The sequence below is a fragment of the Oncorhynchus nerka genome, linkage group LG16, assembly GCF_034236695.1.
Source record: "Oncorhynchus nerka isolate Pitt River linkage group LG16, Oner_Uvic_2.0, whole genome shotgun sequence".
In the NCBI taxonomy this organism is placed as follows: domain Eukaryota; kingdom Metazoa; phylum Chordata; class Actinopteri; order Salmoniformes; family Salmonidae; genus Oncorhynchus; species Oncorhynchus nerka.
Window position 1 is genome coordinate 33,768,746 of NC_088411.1, and position 20,492 is coordinate 33,789,237.

The window sequence follows — 20,492 nt, forward strand, 5'->3', positions numbered from 1 at the left end:
TCGCTGGTGCGCGATGAGAAAAGGATATTACTACCGGCCAACCCGGACGATGCTAGGCCAATTGTGCGTCGCCCCACGGACCTCCCGATCACGGCCGGCTGCGACAGAGCCTGAGCGCGAACCCAGAGTCTCTGCTGGCACAGCTGACGCTGCGATGCAGTGCCCGAGGCCACTGCGCCACCCGGGAGGCCTCTGTTTCTTATTTTTTAACTGCATTGTTGGGAAAGGGCTCGTAAGTAAGCATTTCACTGTAAAGCCTACACCTGTTGGATTTGGCACTTGTGACAAATAATGTGATTTGATGCCGCTTGAAACACCAGGATAGTAGGTTCGATTCCCGGGACCACCCGTACTTAAAATATATGCCTGCATGATTGTGAGTCCCTTTGGATAAAAGCATCTGCCAAACGTTATATATCATATTATTATATTAACTTTCCTTTCCTCTGGCCTTTAGGTCCGGAAGCATGTTAATGACCTGTATGAAGACCTACGAGATGGACATAACCTGATCTCACTGCTGGAGGTCCTGACTGGCCAGTCATTGGTGAGTACTGTGTTGTCATGGTAACGTAGCCTGTGTACATGATGAGTCAGAGGGTATGTGAAATGGATCCCTATTCCCTGGGGAACTACTTTTGACCAGAGCCCATGCAAAAATGCAGGATGGCGCAGACAGACATAAAAAATAAATAATAATCTAAACAAGCATTTCGCTACACCCGCAATAACATCTGCTAAATATGTGTATGTGACCAATAAAATGTGATTTGATTTGATTTATAGGGAATAGGGTGCCATTTTTCATTGTGCTAGACAGTTTTATTTTGGGAACTGTATCTGCGTTCTTGAAAGAAAAGTTAGAACAGAGATGTACATTATAAGCTATGGTTTGCCTTGCTACTAAACCCCAAGATAACACAATTCATTCCATTGTGTGATTCTGATTAACGTAATGGGTGTTTTCGTATATTAGTCTGTACACTGGAGCAGTATCACGGTGCATTTATGAGATTTCCAAAAAACTACAATTTTCTTTTTCACTTTACCAGACATGCTATATAACTTTATTGTTTATAAATCACATCCTGGATCCTGAACCTCTTGGGAAAGGACCGGAATTGATTTGGTTTTTACATACACCTAAAGTCCACATATACAGTATATCCTACAGTTTTTGTCGAACAGATATGTGAAAATGCCCCAAGACCATATATGCTTCAAGGCTAAGGGGAAACCAACTGCAATCCCACTGGTCAAAAACTGGTTGAATCAACGTTGTTTCCACGTCATTTCAACCCAAACATTCAATGTGATGATGTTGAATCAATGTGGAAAACTGATTGGATTTGCAAGTCATCAACGAAAGGGAATGTAGGTTTTTTTCCACCTAACTTTTAGCCTAAATCCAATGACAGGGTGACATTGAATTCACGTTAGTTGATAACTCAAAACTAGACATTGAACTGACGTCTGTGCCCAGTGGGATGCTTGTTTACAACGTTTCTTATGTCATTGTGTTCCAAACAAAACACTGCCTGATAGAAATTATGGATGGGAGAGGTAGACAAGGAATCGTGATCACTTCATTTCGGATCACTCAAAATGTCATCACAATAGAGCTTGTCTTTCCAACCCTGTTCCTGGAGAACTACACTTTCAGTTGTAACTAACCTGATTCAGCTTATCTATCAACCGGCTAATTGTTAGAATCAGGTGCGCTTAGATTAGGGCTGGAACTCTCCAGGAACAGGGTTGTAGATGCCTGCATTAGAGAACATGAAAATGAATCACAATCATTTCTGATGTCATCCTTGTTTGGTGACATGCAGCAGCATCTCTGTAACTCATGTGAGGAGAAATGAGGTTCCCTCTAAAATAGGTGAAGCTGATTTTTCTCCTTGAAGTAGTAGTACTCTCTTTTGTTTACATCCTGTTTCCTCTCTACCCTCTTCCTCCTCTCCTCTGTTTCCTCTCTACCCTCTTCCTCCTCTCCTCTGTTTCCTCTCTACCCTCTTCCTCCTCTCCTCTGTTTCCTCTCTAACCTCTTCCTCCTCTCCTCTGTTTCCTCTCTACCCTCTTCCTCCTCTCCTCTGTTTCCTCTCTACCCTCTTCCTCCTCTCCTCTGTTTCCTCTCTACCCTCTTCCTCCTCTCCTCTGTTTCCTCTCTAACCTCTTCCTCCTCTCCTCTGTTTCCTCTCTACCCTCTTCCTCCTCTCCTCTCTCTACCCTCTTCCTCCTCTCCTCTGTTTCCTCTCTACCCTCTTCCTCCTCTCCTCTGTTTCCTCACTAACCTCTTCCTCCTCTCCTCTGTTTCCTCTCTACCCTCTTCCTCCTCTCCTCTGTTTCCTCTCTACCCTCTTCCTCCTCTCCTCTGTTTCCTCTCTACCCTCTTCCTCCTCTCCTCTGTTTCCTCTCTACCCTCTTCCTCCTCTCCTCTGTTTCCTCTCTACCCTCTTCCTCCTCTTCTCTGTTTCCTCTCTACCCTCTTCCTCCTCTCCTCTGTTTCCTCTCTACCCTCTTCCTCCTCTCCTCTGTTTCCTCTCTAACCTCTTCCTCCTCTCCTCTGTTTCCTCTCTACCCTCTTCCTCCTCTCCTCTGTTTCCTCTCTACCCTCTTCCTCCTCTCCTCTGTTTCCTCTCTACCCTCTTCCTCCTCTCCTCTGTTTCCTCTCTAACCTCTTCCTCCTCTCCTCTGTTTCCTCTCTACCCTCTTCCTCCTCTCCTCTGTTTCCTCTCTACCCTCTTCCTCCTCTCCTCTGTTTCCTCTCTACCCTCTTCCTCCTCTCCTCTGTTTCCTCTCTAACCTCTTCCTCCTCTCCTCTGTTTCCTCTCTACCCTCTTCCTCCTCTCCTCTGTTTCCTCTCTACCCTCTTCCTCCTCTCCTCTGTTTCCTCTCTACCCTCTTCCTCCTCTCCTCTGTTTCCTCTCTAACCTCTTCCTCCTCTCCTCTGTTTCCTCTCTACCCTCTTCCTCCTCTCCTCTGTTTCCTCTCTACCCTCTTCCTCCTCTCCTCTGTTTCCTCTCTACCCTCTTCCTCCTCTCCTCTGTTTCCTCTCTAACCTCTTCCTCCTCTCCTCTGTTTCCTCTCTACCCTCTTCCTCCTCTCCTCTGTTTCCTCTCTACCCTCTTCCTCCTCTCCTCTGTTTCCTCTCTACCCTCTTCCTCCTCGCCTCTGTTTCCTCTCTAACCTCTTCCTCCTCTCCTCTGTTTCCTCTCTACCCTCTTCCTCCTCTCCTCTGTTTCCTCTCTACCCTCTTCCTCCTCTCCTCTGTTTCCTCTCTACCCTCTTCCTCCTCTCCTCTGTTTCCTCTCTACCCTCTTCCTCCTCTCCTCTGTTTCCTCTCTACCCTCTTCCTCCTCTCCTCTGTTTCCTCTCTACCCTCTTCCTCCTCTCCTCTGTTTCTTCTGTATTGGATTGTTTCACTTTATGTCCTCCTTTTTATTTGTCCAACTTGTGTCCATGTCTATTTGTCTCTCCCTTGTGTGTTTCTTTCTTGCGCTCACGTTAACTCGCTCTGGTAAGCCAAGGGAGCGTGATTTCCTCAAGACGTTGCGGTTGGTGAGTTCGGCAGAAGCATGTGCGGTTGAGCAGCATGGACATGAGCAGGATGATGATAAGGGGGTAGGTGTGGTTCACCATCCTCCCCCTTGTAACACAACTAATGCAGCGCGTGCCGTGGACATTAATGAGAGTGGAACAACAATCCCTCCACAGGCTTTTCACTTTAGTGGACCGTAGTTGGCTAGGTCAAATTTTTTCTCTCGTAGATTGTATGATAGAAGCAACTCTGTGCTCGATGCTGCTGTGTAGACTAGGGAGTAGGCCCACTGTATTGCTTTAGAAATGCTAGCTGACAAGCTGAGATGGATTACATGATGGCAATGCACTCGCCTTATGAGCTAAAGGCCCAGGCTCATGTTCAATTTTTCTCAACAACAACAAACTGGTATTGTACATGCCATAGGAAAGTAAAGGAGAAACACCATGCACTTCAGTCTTGGATAGGATTGCAAGCGCTAGTACAACTCAGTCACATTTGAAACACGTAACATTATTATGTGGTTCATAAGAGCTCCGCCTGGGTCTTTAAGTCCAACCTCAGTAGCTTTGTGCATCATTGAGCCATACAATCAAACTGAACGTCAACATTTATGAACCATTGGACATGTTTCATCAGATAGTGGCTTTCTATTGTATTTAGTGACACCAAAAACCAAGCCACTTGACTGAACGTGCTGAGTTAAAGGAGAGTGAGCCGTTGAGGGAAAGGCTTTTGTGGTGAAAGGGTTTCCTCCGCCTCTTCTCTTGTCTAGCCAGGAAGGTAATGACTGAATCCAGAGGGCTTTGCTGCAGCTCAATCCCTTGGTTGTCAGGGGACTGCCTGGCTAGTGACATATTTACCATCTCATTACCTTGAGTTGTAACCTCCCATTGTCCACGGGTGTCTTTCGCAGGAGTTTGGCTCTCTGCTCACAAAATGACACATTTTCAGGTGTTTTACCTCACAGCTAAATTCATCCTAGATGCTTTTTGGATTTGGGAAAGGTCCTCATTGGAATGAGTTTATCACTCAGACACACTGGTTTATAGCTTCATGTTTAGCCTTTTGTCATTATTACTGTAGTTGTGAATGGTGAAATATGTCAGATGATGTGTTCTGTCAGTTCAGTTTGGGAGGACATAGACACATTTATTTTCTATCTAGTACATACAGTGTGTAGTAATAGCAGTGATTTGTAGCAGGCCAATTCCACGGTAACAGTGACGCTGAGACTCCGATTTTTCACTTTAAAATGTATGTCAAACAAAAAACTATGAAGAACTTGAAGAAAAGTGAAAATTCAAAGTTTGGTAAGAGAATGACTGCACTGTTCTTCAATAAAATGTGTTTTTGTAAAATGTTCAGTGGAAATTTTTAAAAGTCATTATTGTGCATAGAGTTGTATGGTTTGTTTAACCTTGCAATCATTGGTTTTTGTTTGACATACATTTTAAAGTTAAAAATCTGAGTTTCAGTGTAACTATGTTACTGTGGAATTGGCCAATGACCGCCCTGGATCCGGATTTGTTGGTTCCTTCCCTTTTGGTTTTTCTCTCTTTCCCTCAGCAGATGAGTGGGTAAGACCCTGGCAGCAGCATGTCCTGTGTCCTCATACTACTAATGGTGTGGTGAGTCCCTGGTCCTTGGAAAGGGAGAGACCACATGGCAACGTCACTAACATGACTCGCTCTTCCCATTCCTCCTCTATGCCCACAGCCTCGGGAGAAAGGGAGGATGCGGTTCCACAGACTCCAGAATGTACAGATAGCTCTGGACTTCTTAAAGAGGCGGCAGGTAAGGACCAATCACACGTGCCGGAATGGTAGAACTTAAAATATGTAAGCTAATTTTCTGTTAACCAATTCATCATGTAAAGCTATTCAAATAAAGCATACTGTATGTCCAGGGAGATAAAGATTGACTGCGAAATTGGACGTCTATCAATGTCCTGAGGATGTCGGAAAATGCCTTATCAACCAGCCACTAGGGGTAACAGTGAGCACTATTACAGTCAAGGAGACGAGTGCCTTGTGGACGGGGTTGGGCGTAATCCCATGATGATGTTCAAACCCAGTGTGGGAGGGGACACTGTTTCATCTCTATCCCAAACCTTAACCCTTACCTTAACCATTCAGAATGAGTGACTAAACTTAATGTTTTATCCCTATCCCAAACCTTAACCCTTACCTTAACCATTCAGAATGAGTGACTAAACTTAATGTTTTATCCCTATCCCAAACCTTAACCCTTACCTTAACCATTCAGAATGAGTGACTAAACTTAATGTTTAAATCCTATCCCAAACCTTAACCCTTACCTTAACCATTCAGAATGAGTGACTAAACTTAATGTTTTATCCCTATCCCAAACCTTAACCCTTACCTTAACCATTCAGAATGAGTGACTAAACTTAATGTTTTATCCCTATCCCAAACCTTAACCCTTACCGTAACCATTCAGAATGAGTGACTAAACTTAATGTTTTATCCCTATCCCTATCCCAAACCTTAACCCTTACCTTAACCATTCAGAATGAGTGACTAAACTTAATGTTTTATCCCTATCCCAAACCTTAACCCTTACCTTAACCATTCAGAATGAGTGACTAAACGTAATGTTTTATCCCTATCCCAAACCTTAACCCTTACCTTAACCATTCAGAATGAGTGACTAAACGTAATGTTTTATCCCTATCCCAAACCTTAACCCTTACCTTAACCATTCAGAATGAGTGCCTAAACTTAATGTTTTATCCCTATCCCAAACCTTAACCCTTACCTTAACCATTCAGAATGAGTGACTAAACTTAATGTTTAAACCCTATCCCAAACCTTAACCCTTACCTTAACCATTCAGAATGAGTGACTAAACGTAATGTTTTATCCCTATCCCAAACCTTAACCCTTACCTTAACCATTCAGAATGAGTGACTAAACTTAATGTTTTATCTCTATCCCAAACCTTAACCCTTACCTTAACCATTCAGAATGAGTGACTAAACTTAATGTTTAAACCCTATCCCAAACCTTAACCCTTATCTTAACCATTCAGAATGAGTGCCTAAACTTAATGTTTTATCGCTATCCCAAACCTTAACCCTTACCTTAACCATTCAGAATGAGTGACTAAACGTAATGTTTAAATCCTATCCCAAACCTTAACCCTTATCTTAACCATTCAGAATGAGTGCCTAAACTTAATGTTTAAATCCTATCCCAAACCTTAACCCTTACCTTAACCATTCAGAATGAGTGACTAAACTTAATGTTTAAACCCTATCCCAAACCTTAACCCTTACCTTAACCATTCAGAATGAGTGACTAAACGTAATGTTTTATCCCTATCCCAAACCTTAACCCTTACCTTAACCATTCAGAATGAGTGACTAAACTTAATGTTTAAACCCTATCCCAAACCTTAACCCTTACCTTAACCATTCAGAATGAGTGACTAAACGTAATGTTTTATCCCTATCCCAAACCTTAACCCTTACCTTAACCATTCAGAATGAGTGACTAAACTTAATGTTTTATCCCTATCCCAAACCTTAACCCTTACCTTAACCATTCAGAATGAGTGACTAAACGTAATGTTTTATCCCTATCCCAAACCTTAACCCTTACCTTAACCATTCAGAATGAGTGACTAAACTTAATGTTTAAACCCTATCCCAAACCTTAACCCTTACCTTAACCATTCAGAATGAGTGACTAAACTTAAGAAATGGAACAATACAAGGTTAAGGAGCAACCCAGGGTGTCAAAAACACTTTGAAATTTGACGTTTGGATCAACTTCAAAATGTGACACTTGCAGAAACGTAATTCTGCAGTGAGACTGTGAGAACTTGTTGGAACTGTATGTCCACATCAAAATGGTAACACTGCTCATACACGACATGGACAGCCAACTTCATTACCTCATAATGGATTCAATTCCTCCCTCATCATGACTCACAATAGAGGGCATACGGAAACCATCTCCCAACGGTGATTACATCTCTGTTTGCCCCTCCCCCACATCCACCACAGTCAGGAAGTGATTGCGATGGAGAACAGTGTGCAGTGGTCAGCTACAGCCTGCCAGACATCACGTCATTGAGAGCAACCCAAGACCTGAGACAAAGGATTCATAGATTGTTCAGTTATGCCATTGTTTTAATGACACACCAAGCCCCAGTCACACTTCATACATATTCATAAACAAAAATTGACAATGACAACCATGCCATTGTTCTGTCTTGCTGTGGATGTACAGCTAGAATGTATCATAATAAGGGTAGAGGTGCCATCAACATTGCAATGAACTGTGGGAAGGGATGTCTTTGTTTCCAGTTTGACTATTGCTGAACAACTAAATAAGAATAATTCAGTGCATAATTAAATAAAGTTGTGTTTATTTCTGCTTATGACAGGGATTGCCATGCATATCAATGAAAGGCAGTGTTTTAAACATCATGGCTTATTCCAGCACAGTAGCAGTTTCAGACAATCATCTACAATACAAACACTTTGCGTAGGGAATGATGAATGTAACAATATTAAACTGCATTAGTTTATTAGAATGACAACATGACATCACATTGTGTACTAGTACATAAACCACCACACTATAGAGCCCCATTGTGGTGTATAGGTATTGACTCAAGGCCACAGAATAATACCTAGGATTTATTGGCACCGCTTCAGTTGCTATTTGTATTTATTAAGGATCCATGCCAAGGCAGCAGCTCTTCTTTCTGGGGCCCAGCAACATTAAGGCAGCTACATACAATTTACATTATTACATGACATTACATTGCATAACACTTTACCAATACATTTAGTGTGTTCCCTCAGGCCACTATCCCATATTCACAATACAACATCCATGTGTACGTGTGTGTAGAGTGCGTCTCTTATCATGTGTATGTGTGTCTGTGCCTGTGTGTGTGTCTCTTCACAGTCCCCGTTGTTCCATAAGGTGCATTTTATCAGTTGTTTTTTTATCTGATTCTACTGCTTGCGTCAGCTACCTGATGTGGAATAGAGTTCCATGTAGTCATGGCTCTATGTAGTATTGTGGAATAGAGTTCCATGTAGTCATGGCTCTATCTAGTATTGTGGAATAGAGTTCCATGTAGTCATGGCTCTATGTAGTATTGTGGAATAGAGTTCCATGTAGTCATGGCTCTATTTAGTATTGTGGAATAGAGTTCCATGTAGTCATGGCTCTATGTAGTATTGTGGAATAGAGTTCCATGTAGTCATGGCTCTATTTAGTATTGTGGAATAGAGTTCCATGTAGTCATGGCTCTATGTTGTATTGTGGAATAGAGTTCCATGTAGTCATGGCTTTATCTAGTATTGTGGAATAGAGTTCCATGTAGTCATGGCTCTATCTAGTATTGTGCGCCTCCCATAGTCTGTTCTGGACTTTGGGATTGTGAAGAGACCTCTGGTGGCATGTCTTGTGGGGTATGTATGGGTGTCTGAGCTGTGTGCTAGTAGTTTAAACAGACAGCTTGTGCATTCAGCATGTCATCACTTCTTCCAAATACAAGTATTGATGAAGTCAATCTGTCCTCTACTTTGAGCCATGAGGGATTGACATGCATGTCATTAATGTTAGCTCTCTGTGTACATTTCAGGGCCAGCCGTGCTGCCCTGTTCTTGGCCCGTTGTAATTTTCCTAAGTCCCTCTTTGTAGCACCTGACCACACGACTGAACAGTAGTCCAAGTGCGGCTAAACTAGGGCCTGTAGGACCTGCCTTGTTGATAGTGCTGTTGAGAAGGTAGAACAGCGTTTTATTATGGACAGACTTCTCCTGATCTTATTAGTGTTTTGACCATGACAGGTTACACTTCAGGGTTACTTTCAGCAGTTTAGTCACCTCAACTTGATCCATTTTCACATGATTTATTACAAGGTTTATTTGAGGTTTAGGGTTTAGTGAATGATTTGTCCCAAATACAATGCTTTTAGTTTTAGAAATAGTTAGTGCTAAGTTAGTGCTAACTTATTCCTTGCCACCCATTCTAAAACTAACTGCAGCTCTTTATTAATTGTTGCAGAGATTTCCCTGTAGTAGCTGACGTGTTTAGTGTTGAGTCATCAGAGGGTGGTAGCGTAAGTCACAGGCCTGGGCAATTCCAGTCCTCGGGGGCCTGATTGGTGTCCCATTTCCCCCCCATCCTTAGTAAACACAGCTGATTTAAACTAATTGCATTTTTAACTGAAGATCATGATTAGTTGATTATTGGAGTCAGGTGTGTTAGCTGGGGCTGGGGCAAAACTGTGACACCAATCAGGTCCCCGAGGACTGGAGTTGCCCAGGCAACTAGCAGATGGAGAGAATCTGTTTTGGGGAAGACATTACCCTCAGAATATTTATGCATCTTTTTTGAATGAGGATTATAAATGATCTGTTACAGTGAGTACGACACTAATACTGATGAACAAATTCAAATTCTCACTCATGTGTATTTGTACACTGTGTATTACCAGTTGAAGACATACAGTATTATTAGGTTTTGGAAATAGAGACATCTCCATCTGTTTTTCAGAAACGTTAACTTTAGCGTGCTAAGAATTAAGGTGCTTTGCAAAACGATATAATACATTTCTTATACTGTAGAAGTTTATGTAGATTTGGAATGCGTCACTTGTGTGTATCATGCTTATTACACAGCTGTTTATAACTGTTGTCCTCAGGTCAAGCTGGTTAACATCAGGAATGATGACATCACAGACGGGAATCCCAAATTGACGCTGGGATTGATATGGACCATAATTCTGCACTTTCAGGTCAGATTCATGCATTTCATTCTCTGGCTGTGTGAATCACTGTGCTAGTATCCTTTCTCCATTTCTGTTATTTTTTACTCAGCAAATGAAAATGAGTGGATGTGAATATTCCAGTGTTTTGTTATTGTTCATTTGGCTGATGATTAGGAGGACATGTCATGTATAGAGCTATGGTTATTGTTTCGACCAAAGTAAGATAGTTGTCATTTAAGGGGTTCTGGATTGAGGTAGTATGTCTCCCTCAAATCGACAGTAAATTGTAGTATATTGAGGCCAGTGAGATTGAAAAGCTAGCGTGTTGCTTAAGCTCGCTACAGCACTGAATGACTTGGGATTAGCTTGCATAACACTGTGTGACATTTGGTGCAGGTTGAACAATCTAAACTGTCAGTTTCTCTTTTTCTAGCTGTTGTTTCCCTCTTTGGCCACAAGATGTCAAAACAGTCATAACAAAGTGTCCTGCCAGTGGTTATTGTAATGTAGGCCTATATCTATGTCTGTTTGTCTGCTGGCTCATACATGCCCCAGTTATTATGGCTGTGAAAAGTGGCAGAATAAGAATGATCACTTACTCTGCACGTATTTGATTGATGACTGGAGATTGAAATGTGTCGATATTCATGGTAGTATAACGGGTCATTTCCTGAGAGAGATGGTCTCTTTCAAGTTCTGCACTTACAAGTGGAAAAACTCCCCAAGTGAAGTCACCTGCTGACAATGACAGGTGGACTTGAAAATGGTGCTGCAATGGTGTGATTAGTAACCTTGCTGGACACTTGAAGACTTGCACTAGTTCCCCAAGCTTAATGGTTATCTGAGCTGAAATGGTGAAATGGTTGTTTACTGTTTATGCTTCCGTGGAGGGAGATGTTTGACATTACAATGTGAACAGCATGTCCCTCCCTCCAGTATGATGTGTTGTGTGATGATGAGCGTGGGAAAATAGATTGTTTGACATTACAATGTGAACAGCATGTCCCTCCCTCCAGTATGATGTGTTGTGTGATGATGAGCGTGGGAAAATAGATTGTTTGACATTACAATGTGAACAGCATGTCCCTCCCTCCAGTATGATGTGTTGTGTGATGATGAGCGTGGGAAAATAGATTGTTTGACATTACAATGTGAACAGCATGTCCCTCCCTCCAGTATGATGTGTTGTGTGATGATGAGCGTGGGAAAATAGATTGTTTGACATTACAATGTGAACAGCATGTCCCTCCCTCCAGTATGATGTGTTGTGTGATGATGAGCGCGGGAAAATAGATTGTTTGCATTAGAGGAAGTGTCACTTCCTTCAGCCTGGCTATCGCTTAAAGTTCATCCATTTTCAGTGTCCTTCCAGTGTTTTCACAGTGTTTTCACAGGCCCCACACCCTGAGAGCATTTGTTCCCATGTCTGTCTAGTACCACACAGACTGTAATGCTGCAGCTGTACATTCACATGGGAACAATGGATGCATTTTTAGTCATTTAGCAGACACTCTTATCCAGAGCAACTAGGGTTACGTGCATTGCTCAAAGGCACATTGACAGATTTTTCACCTAGTCAGCTCAGCGATTCAAACTAGCAACCTACATACACACACGCCTGCACACTAAGGGGTAAATGGTATCATCAGTAGCAGCACTAGGTGGATCGAGTGTTGCATTTCTGAGGCCTAGTGAAGGACACACTGCTATAATTCTCTCTCTCTCTCTCTCTCTCTCTCTCTCTCTCTGAGTCTCTTTCTCTATCCCCCCCCCTCTCTCTCTCTCTCTCACTCTCACTCTCTCTCTCTGTCTTGCTCTCTCTCTGTCTCTGTTTCTCTCTCTCTCTCTCGCTCTCTCTCTCTCTCTCTCTCTCTCTCTCTCTCTCTCTCTCTTTATCTTGCTCTCTCTCCCTGTCTCTCTCTCTGTCTCTCTGTCTCTCTCTGTCTCGCTCTCTGTCTCTCTCTCTGTCTCTCTCTCTGTCTCTCTCCCTGTCTCTCTCTCTGTCTCTCTCCCTGTGTCTCTCTCTCTGTCTCTCGCTGTCTCTCTCTCTGTGTCTCTCTCTCTGTCTCTCTCTCTGTCTCTCTCTCTGTCTCTCTCTCTCTGTCTCTCTCTCGGTGTCTCTCTCTCTGTCTCTCTCAGGCCCCTGCTATGGATTATTAATATATCTGGCACAGTCAGCCTGCAGGCTGTTCTCCACTGGGTTACAGTATGGGAAAGGAATGTTAGCAGCAGCCTTATGACTCCCTAACTTAGAACCACACCATGGTAGAAAGACAAGAAGAAGCATGCACTTACTGTACAGTAATCCTTTCATCTGCATTAGTTCATACACTCCACTACATATGTATTTGGACAGTGAAGCTAAAACTTTTAATTTGGCTCGTAACTCCAGCATGTAACTCAAATGTCACCTTATATTTGAGGTTATTTTCATACGTATATCTTTTACCATTTACAAATAATGCACTTTGTATATATAGTCCCCCATTTGAAGGTGTCAAATGGGGGGACAAATTCATATAGTGTATCAAAGGTTTAGCATTTGGTCCCATATTCCTAGCACGCAATGACTACATCAAGCTTGTGACTCTACAAACTTGTTGGATGCATTTGCAGTTTGTTTTTGTTGTGTTACAGATTATTTTGCGCCCAATAGAAATTAATGGTAAATCATGTATTGTGTCATTTTGGAGTCACTTGTATTGTAAATAAGAATAGAATATGTTTCTGAGATGCACAAAGATCATGCCCCCAAAATATGCTAACCTCTCACCATTACCAATAACAGGGGAGGCTAGCATTTTTTTGGGGGGTATGATATTTATGCCTCTGTAACTTTCTCACTCATCATGAGTTACAAAACCGATTAACTAGCCTGCTAATATTGTTTGACTCGCTAAGTCTAGGGGTCTTAGGCCTAGTTAACTGGTCTGTTACCTGATTTGATGTGTGCATAAATGTGAGCAGTAAAAGCCTATGCAACCCGATGTTGAATATAAATTTGCCCAGGAGACAGCCACTTTACCTTAGGGACAGCTCGTTCTTGACCTCTTGGTCGCCCAGTCAAAGGGGAATATTATTTGTTCAGATGGTGACAAAACATAAATATGTACGAAAAGGAAAAATACGAAAACCATGGCCAAACTAAAGACTCATAACCATACGAAAGGCCTCATAGCCACCAAAGAAAACCAGTAGCTTCATGGCTTTTCCAGCTGGGACTCTCACTGACTTTCACCTTGATTGGCTGCACCTGATGTGCTTATCAACCAGGCTCAGCACTTGGACAAGGTTTCTGCCGCCCCCTGGAGGATGGAGTGGAAGTGGTAGTGAGATGTCTAAACTAAACTACCTACCCTATTCCCTAACATTATCCACTCTTCATTCATGATTATCCGTAATCATGGTAGCAACCACATTAATGTAGAAGTGTTCAGAAAAATATTATATTCTTATTTACAATAAAAGTGACTCCAAAATGACACAATGCACTATTTTCCATTCATTTCTATTGGGCTCAACGTAATCCGAAACACAACCAAAACAAAAAGAAAAGGTGACATTATGTCTCATATGTAACGTTTGATTTCATATCCAAAATGCTGGAGTATACAGCCAACGTTTTAGCTTCACTGTCCAATTAAATACATAGGGGAGTGTATTTTTACGTAAGTGTACAATACCAATTCAACAGACAGAGAGCAGTGTTGTAGTGTCTAGTTGCATGCCTCAACATCTCTCCTGTCTCTCCTCTGTTGCCTAGACACCCCAGCCTCCATGAGGTCTGGTAAAAACAAAAAGAGACGGAATATTTTGAAAGTCAATCGTTTGAAGTTCTTGTTGCAGAAGGACAAATATGGCAAAAATGAAAGAATCTTCTAATGCTTGGAATCATAAAACATGCTGACGGGTAGCTAGGGGGATGTGTGTCTACACCTGCCCCTGTCACTCTTACTCTTGCCGCTGGGCATTTGTACTAGCTAGTGATTGTGGACCTGTAGATTCTTGATTTTTCAGGGTTGCATGGCAGTTGGAGAACTTGTTGATCAGTTCTGTATGGGGTTAAACCCTAGCTGGCAGAAAAGCAGTGTGACATAGTGATGGACCCTGTTTTGATGCTACTTGACTCTATCAGAAAGGTTTTGTAAGTAGCAAGTTGCCATTACCTATAGTAGGATGGTCATGATCGGTCATGATCATCCAATGGCATTGTGTTAATTCTCTGATATATTTCTTTTTAAGAATGTCATATGTCATTCATACATCACTTGCTATGGTATGATAAGAAGTGACGCAATAGACTGTAGCTATTGAAGTTATACAAAAGCATTCCAGACTGTTTAGTTGAGAATTGCTTTACAAAGGCAGTCCCTAGGTGTGTTTACATAATGTATACATTGAAGTCCCTGCTGTGTTCCAGTTGGAAGCATATTGCATATCCACCCCTGGGACAAGGCATTGAAAGCATTGTCTTCCACTCAGTCAGTCTCATGTGAAAATCAATAGCTGCAGTGAGACCTGAATACACTGCAGAGACGATGCAGTGAGTATTCAGGTCTCACTTCCTTGTCTCGGCAGTGTATTCAGGTCTCACTTCATCGTCTCGGCAGTGTATTCAGGTCTCACTTCATTGTCTCGGCAGTGTATTCAGGTCTCACTTCCTTGTCTCGGCAGTGTATTCAGGTCTCACTTCCTTGTCTCGGCAGTGTATTCAGGTCTCACTTCATTGTCTCGGCAGTGTATTCAGGTCTCACTTCCTTGTCTCGGCAGTGTATTCAGGTCTCACTTCCTTGTCTCGGCAGTGTATTCAGGTCTCAATTCTTTGTCTCGGCAGTGTATTCAGGTCTCACTTCATTGTCTCGGCAGTGTATTCAGGTCTCACTTCCTTGTCTCGGCAGTGTATTCAGGTCTCACTTCCTTGTCTCGGCAGTGTATTCAGGTCTCACTTCCTTGTCTCGGCAGTGTATTCAGGTCTCACTTCCTTGTCTCGGCAGTGTATTCAGGTCTCACTTCCTTGTCTCGGCAGTGTATTCAGGTCTCACTTTATTGTCTCGGCAGTGTATTCAGGTCTCACTTCCTTGTCTCGGCAGTGTATTCAGGTCTCACTTCATTGTCTCGGCAGTGTATTCAGGTCTCACTTCCTTGTCTCGGCAGTGTATTCAGGTCTCACTTCCTTGTCTCGGCAGTGTATTCAGGTCTCACTTCCTTGTCTCGGCAGTGTATTCAGGTCTCACTTCCTTGTCTCGGCAGTGTATTCAGGTCTCACTTCCTTGTCTCGGCAGTGTATTCAGGTCTCACTTCCTTGTCTCGGCAGTGTATTCAGGTCTCACTTCCTTGTCTCGGCAGTGTATTCAGGTCTCACTTCCTTGTCTCGGCAGTGTATTCAGGTCTCACTTCCTTGTCTCGGCAGTGTATTCAGGTCTCACTTCCTTGTCTCGGCAGTGTATTCAGGTCTCACTTCATCGTCTCGGCAGTGTATTCAGGTCTCACTTCCTTGTCTCGGCAGTGTATTCAGGTCTCACTTCATTGTCTCGGCAGTGTATTCAGGTCTCACTTCCTTGTCTCGGCAGTGTATTCAGGTCTCACTTCCTTGTCTTGGCAGTGTATTCAGGTCTCAATTCTTTGTCTCGGCAGTGTATTCAGGTCTCACTTCATTGTCTCGGCAGTGTATTCAGGTCTCACTTCCTTGTCTCGGCAGTGTATTCAGGTCTCACTTCCTTGTCTCGGCAGTGTATTCAGGTCTCACTTCATTGTCTCGGCAGTGTATTCAGGTCTCACTTCCTTGTCTCGGCAGTGTATTCAGGTCTCACTTCCTTGTCTCGGCAGTGTATTCAGGTCTCACTTCATTGTCTCGGCAGTGTATTCAGGTCTCACTTCCTTGTCTCGGCAGTGTATTCAGGTCTCACTTCCTTGTCTCGGCAGTGTATTCAGGTCTCACTTCCTTGTCTCGGCAGTGTATTCAGGTCTCACTGCACCGTCTCAGCACTGAAGATGCAGTAAGACATGAATACACTTCTGAAACGATGCAGTAGGACATGAATACACTGCAAGGATGATGAAATGAGACCCGAATACACCGCTGAAATGATGCAGTAAGACCTGAATATACTACCGTGGCGATGTAGTGAGGCCTGAATACATTGCCCTGATGATGCAGTGATACCTGAATATACTACCGTGGCGATGTAGTGAGGCCTGAATACATTGCCCTGACGATGCAGTGAGACCTGAATACATTGCCCTGACGATGCAGTGATACCTGAATACATTGCCCTGACGATGTAGTGAGACCTGAATACATTGCCCTGACGATGCAGTGAGACCTGAATACATTGCCCTGACGATGTTGTGAGGCCTGAATACATTGCCCTGGCGATGTAGTGAGGCCTGAATACATTGCCCTGACGATGCAGTGAGGCCTGAATACATTGCCCTGGCGATGTAGTGAGGCCTGAATACATTGCCCTGACGATGTTGTGAGGCCTGAATACGTTGCCCTGGCGATGTAGTGAGGCCTGAATACATTGCCCTGACGATGCAGTGATACCTGAATACATTGCCCTGACGATGCAGTGAGACCTGAATACATTGCCCTGACGATGCAGTGAGACCTGAATACATTGCCCTGACGATGTAGTGAGACCTGAATACACTGCCGAATATATGAGACCTGAATATGCTGACGATGCATCATCATATTGTTGCTCTTTGGTCTCTACAGTGTCATCTGACTGACAGTCAAGGTCTCCAAGGGTTACGAAAATAAATCTCACTGACAGAAACCAATCTATGGAGGCTTTGGACTTGTTTCACCAGGGGACATATTGCATGTGATAGGATGGAGTCTGCCATAATGTAATGAACACATCTCTCTCTCTTCCGTCCTTCCATCCTTCCACCCGTCTCTAGAGATCAAAGACAGCCATTTGATAGGATGGAGTCTGCCATAATGTAATGAACACATCTCTCTCCCTTCCGTCCTTCCATCCTTCCATCTTCTCTAGAGATCAAAGACAGCCATTTGCTGGAAGCACCAGCATCCTGTTAGATGGGAGAATAAAAAGGATGAAATGATAGAGTAGGATGACATTGCAAACAAACATCTGAGATGAGTCAGTGAAATATATGTCTGTATTTTAAGACTTTATTCAATGCTGGAAGACTGTAATTATATTTTCCACATTGGTTTGCACGGAATGAGAAATGACAGTATGCCAAAACTCAGATATTACACCACAGGAATTTATATACTGAACAAAAATATAAGCGCAACATGCAACCATTTCAAAGATTTTACTGAGTTACAGTTCATATAAGGAAATCAGTCAATTGAAATAAATAAATTAGGCCCTAATCTATGGATTTCACATGACTGGGAATACAGATATGCATCTGTTGGTCACAAATACCGTAAATAAAATGGGCCTCGCTATGGGCATCAGGATCTGGTCACAGTATTTATGTCCATTCAAATTGCCATCGATAAAATGCAATTGTGTTCGTTATCTGTAGCTTATGCCTGCCCACACCATAAGCCCACCACCACCATGGGGCACTCTGTTCACAACGTTGACATTGGTAAACCACTTGCCCACACAATGCCATACATGTGGTCTGCGGTTGCTTATTGTAGAGAAATGAACATTCAATTCTCTGAAAACAGCTCTGGTGGACATTCTTTCAGTCTGCATACCAATTGCACGCTCCCTTTAATCTGTCACATTTTGTTGTGTGAAAATACTGCACTTTTTATAGTGGCCTTTTTTGTCCCCAGCACAAGGTGCACCTGTGTAATGATCATGCTGTTTAATCAGCTTCTTGATATATCACACCTGTCAGGTGGATGGATTATCTTGGCAAAGGATAAATGCTCACTAACAGGGATGTAAACAAATGTGTGCACAACATTTGATGGAAATAAGCTTTTTTGTGGCTATGGAACATTTCTGGGATCTTTTATTTCAGCTCATGAGACATGGGACCAACACTTGTTGCGTTGTTGCGTTCATATTTTTGTTCAGTTTATATATACATTAACATAGAAAGCAGATTTTTCCATAAAAGTAAATATAGGCTGCTCTTGTGTTATGGTTTATGAAGTAGTTTTCCTTTTGTGCAGTATACTGTGAATGTTGAATGTGCTGTAGCCAGCCAGGTATACAGTATGTCAACTGCAGGACCTAGTTCTGGAACCTTCTGGGGAAATGTCACTGCCGTCAGAATAGTGTCAGAGCCTGGTGGGACAGTTCGTTTTAGTTGTGCTGTGCAAAGAAATCATTTCTACTATTTCAATAAACGCTCTTCCTGAGGTCTTGCCAATTTAACTATCTGTCCCAAATTTTGTTGAATATATTAAACAAAAATCACAAGCTTTAGATGCTTTTCATGGACAGTACATGCTACACAATTCACATATACAATTACATATAATCTACTCACTATGTGTGTTCCATAGGTCATATAGTGTACACAAGTCACTTCCTGTGCTAAGTGAATTCTGTATTTGCCCTCAGTTGAACTGGGATGGCAATGGTCTGGCTGGATAATAGTGTTTGTTTAAACCATTGGACTCAAGCCCCACTTCTGGCTTTGCGATTGTATACAGTCTGATTAATAGACAAAGTGGTAGGGCTTTGTTAGCTGCCAGGATTTGGGTCGACTGCTTTTGTTGACCCATGCTGTCCTGTTATTTTAAAAGCCCCTATGATAGGCAGTACCAAGCAGAGAGAATCCCTGCCTATCAGGGAAGGCCAACTTGCTGAGCAAAGTTTTCCCATATGGTGTAATCAGTGGCCATTAGCCGGCAGAGCAGACACCAGACAGCCAGCTGATCTTGTCCTGCTGCCCTCCCTCCCTTCCCCCGTCAGACAGGCAGCTCTGTTATAAACAGCCACATTTGACGACATTCAGTTTAGTTTCCATTAGTTTTCAAAATTGAATTTACTTGTTTTTATTTAAAGTTACATAAAAACATTTCTGTATGTTTTTTATATGATTTAGTTTCAGTTTTAGTGCTAGGGACAGAAAGTAGCCTATGCGTGGGAGTCTAGGAGCCTTGTCACTTCTTGCAACTGTGGGGCAGTAATACATAATGCAGTGGTTTTCAAAGTCGGGGTCACGACCATAGTGGGGAATTGCAGTGGGGTGAAATCACACCCAGAGGGGGCTGTGTTTAGACTTCAGATAAGGAGGACACCCCGAACCAGGAAGCAGGGCTGTTTCTCTCTGTCAGCTATGAGGTAGAATCGTTTGGGACGTGGCAGTGCCTCTGCCTCTCCGGTGGTGCATTTATGTGTTTGTGTTGGATTAGCCGGCCAAAGGAAATGTTTCAGAGACATAGAGGATTCCTAAGAGCAGAGCAGTTGAGAGGAGAGCAGTGACAGAAGAGAGGAGTGATGGAAGAGAGGAGTGACGGAAGAGAGGAGTGACAGAAGAGAGGAGTGACAGAAGAGAGGAGTGACGGAAGAGAGGAGTGACGGAAGAGAGGAGTGACAGAAGAGAGGAGTGACAGAAGAGAGGAGTGACAGAAGAGAGCAGTAACAGAAGAGAGCAGTGACAGAAGAGAGCAGTGACAGAAGAGAGGAGTGACAGAAGAGAGGAGTGACGGAAGAGAGGAGTGACGGAAGAGAGGAGTGACAGAAGAGAGGAGTGACAGAAGAGAGGAGTGACGGAAGAGAGGAGTGACGGAAGAGAGGAGTGACAGAAGAGAGGAGTGACAGAAGAGAGCAGTAACAGAAGAGAGCAGTGACAGAAGAGAGGAGTGACAGAAGAGAGCAGTGACAGAAGAGAGCAGTGACAGAAGAGAGCAGTGACAGAAGAGAGCAGTGACAGAAGAGAGGAGTGACAGAAGAGAGCAGTGACAGAAGAGAGGAGTGACAGAAGAGAGCAGTGACAGAAGAGAGCAGTGACAGAAGAGAGGAGTGACAGAAGGAAGTGCCTGGTACATCTCAGCTGTGTTCTTCTGGGAGTCTGCGACAGGCAGGCATAAGGACAGACAGACAGACTCTCTCCCCAGGCAACCCATCTCTGTGTGAAGGGGAGGGGTGTTTGGGTCTGTTGCCAGGCTGCCTGCCATCACTTCCTCTCCGCCCCCTTGGAGGAGAACTATGGCTGCCTCTCAGTGGAATAACAGAGCTCTAGATCAAGTTAAGTTCACTAGCGGAATCCCGGCGTGAAAACTATAGTTAGA

General features: G+C 43.2%; 1 protein-coding gene across 12 annotated transcripts in view; it reads left to right on the forward strand.

Annotated features, from left to right (window-relative positions):
* Positions 1-463: 463 nt before the first annotated feature.
* LOC115144392 (dystonin-like) overlaps positions 464-20,492 on the forward strand; it is a 129,202-nt gene continuing 109,173 nt past the window's right edge. For all 12 annotated transcript variants that reach the window (XM_065002625.1, XM_065002630.1, XM_065002626.1 and 9 more), the window contains exons 1-3: positions 464-547; positions 5,261-5,338; positions 10,238-10,330. In XM_065002625.1, coding sequence (XP_064858697.1) covers positions 5,279-5,338; positions 10,238-10,330 — 153 coding nt within the window. In that variant the 5' untranslated portion in view covers positions 464-547; positions 5,261-5,278. The remainder of the gene's footprint in view (positions 548-5,260; positions 5,339-10,237; positions 10,331-20,492) is intronic.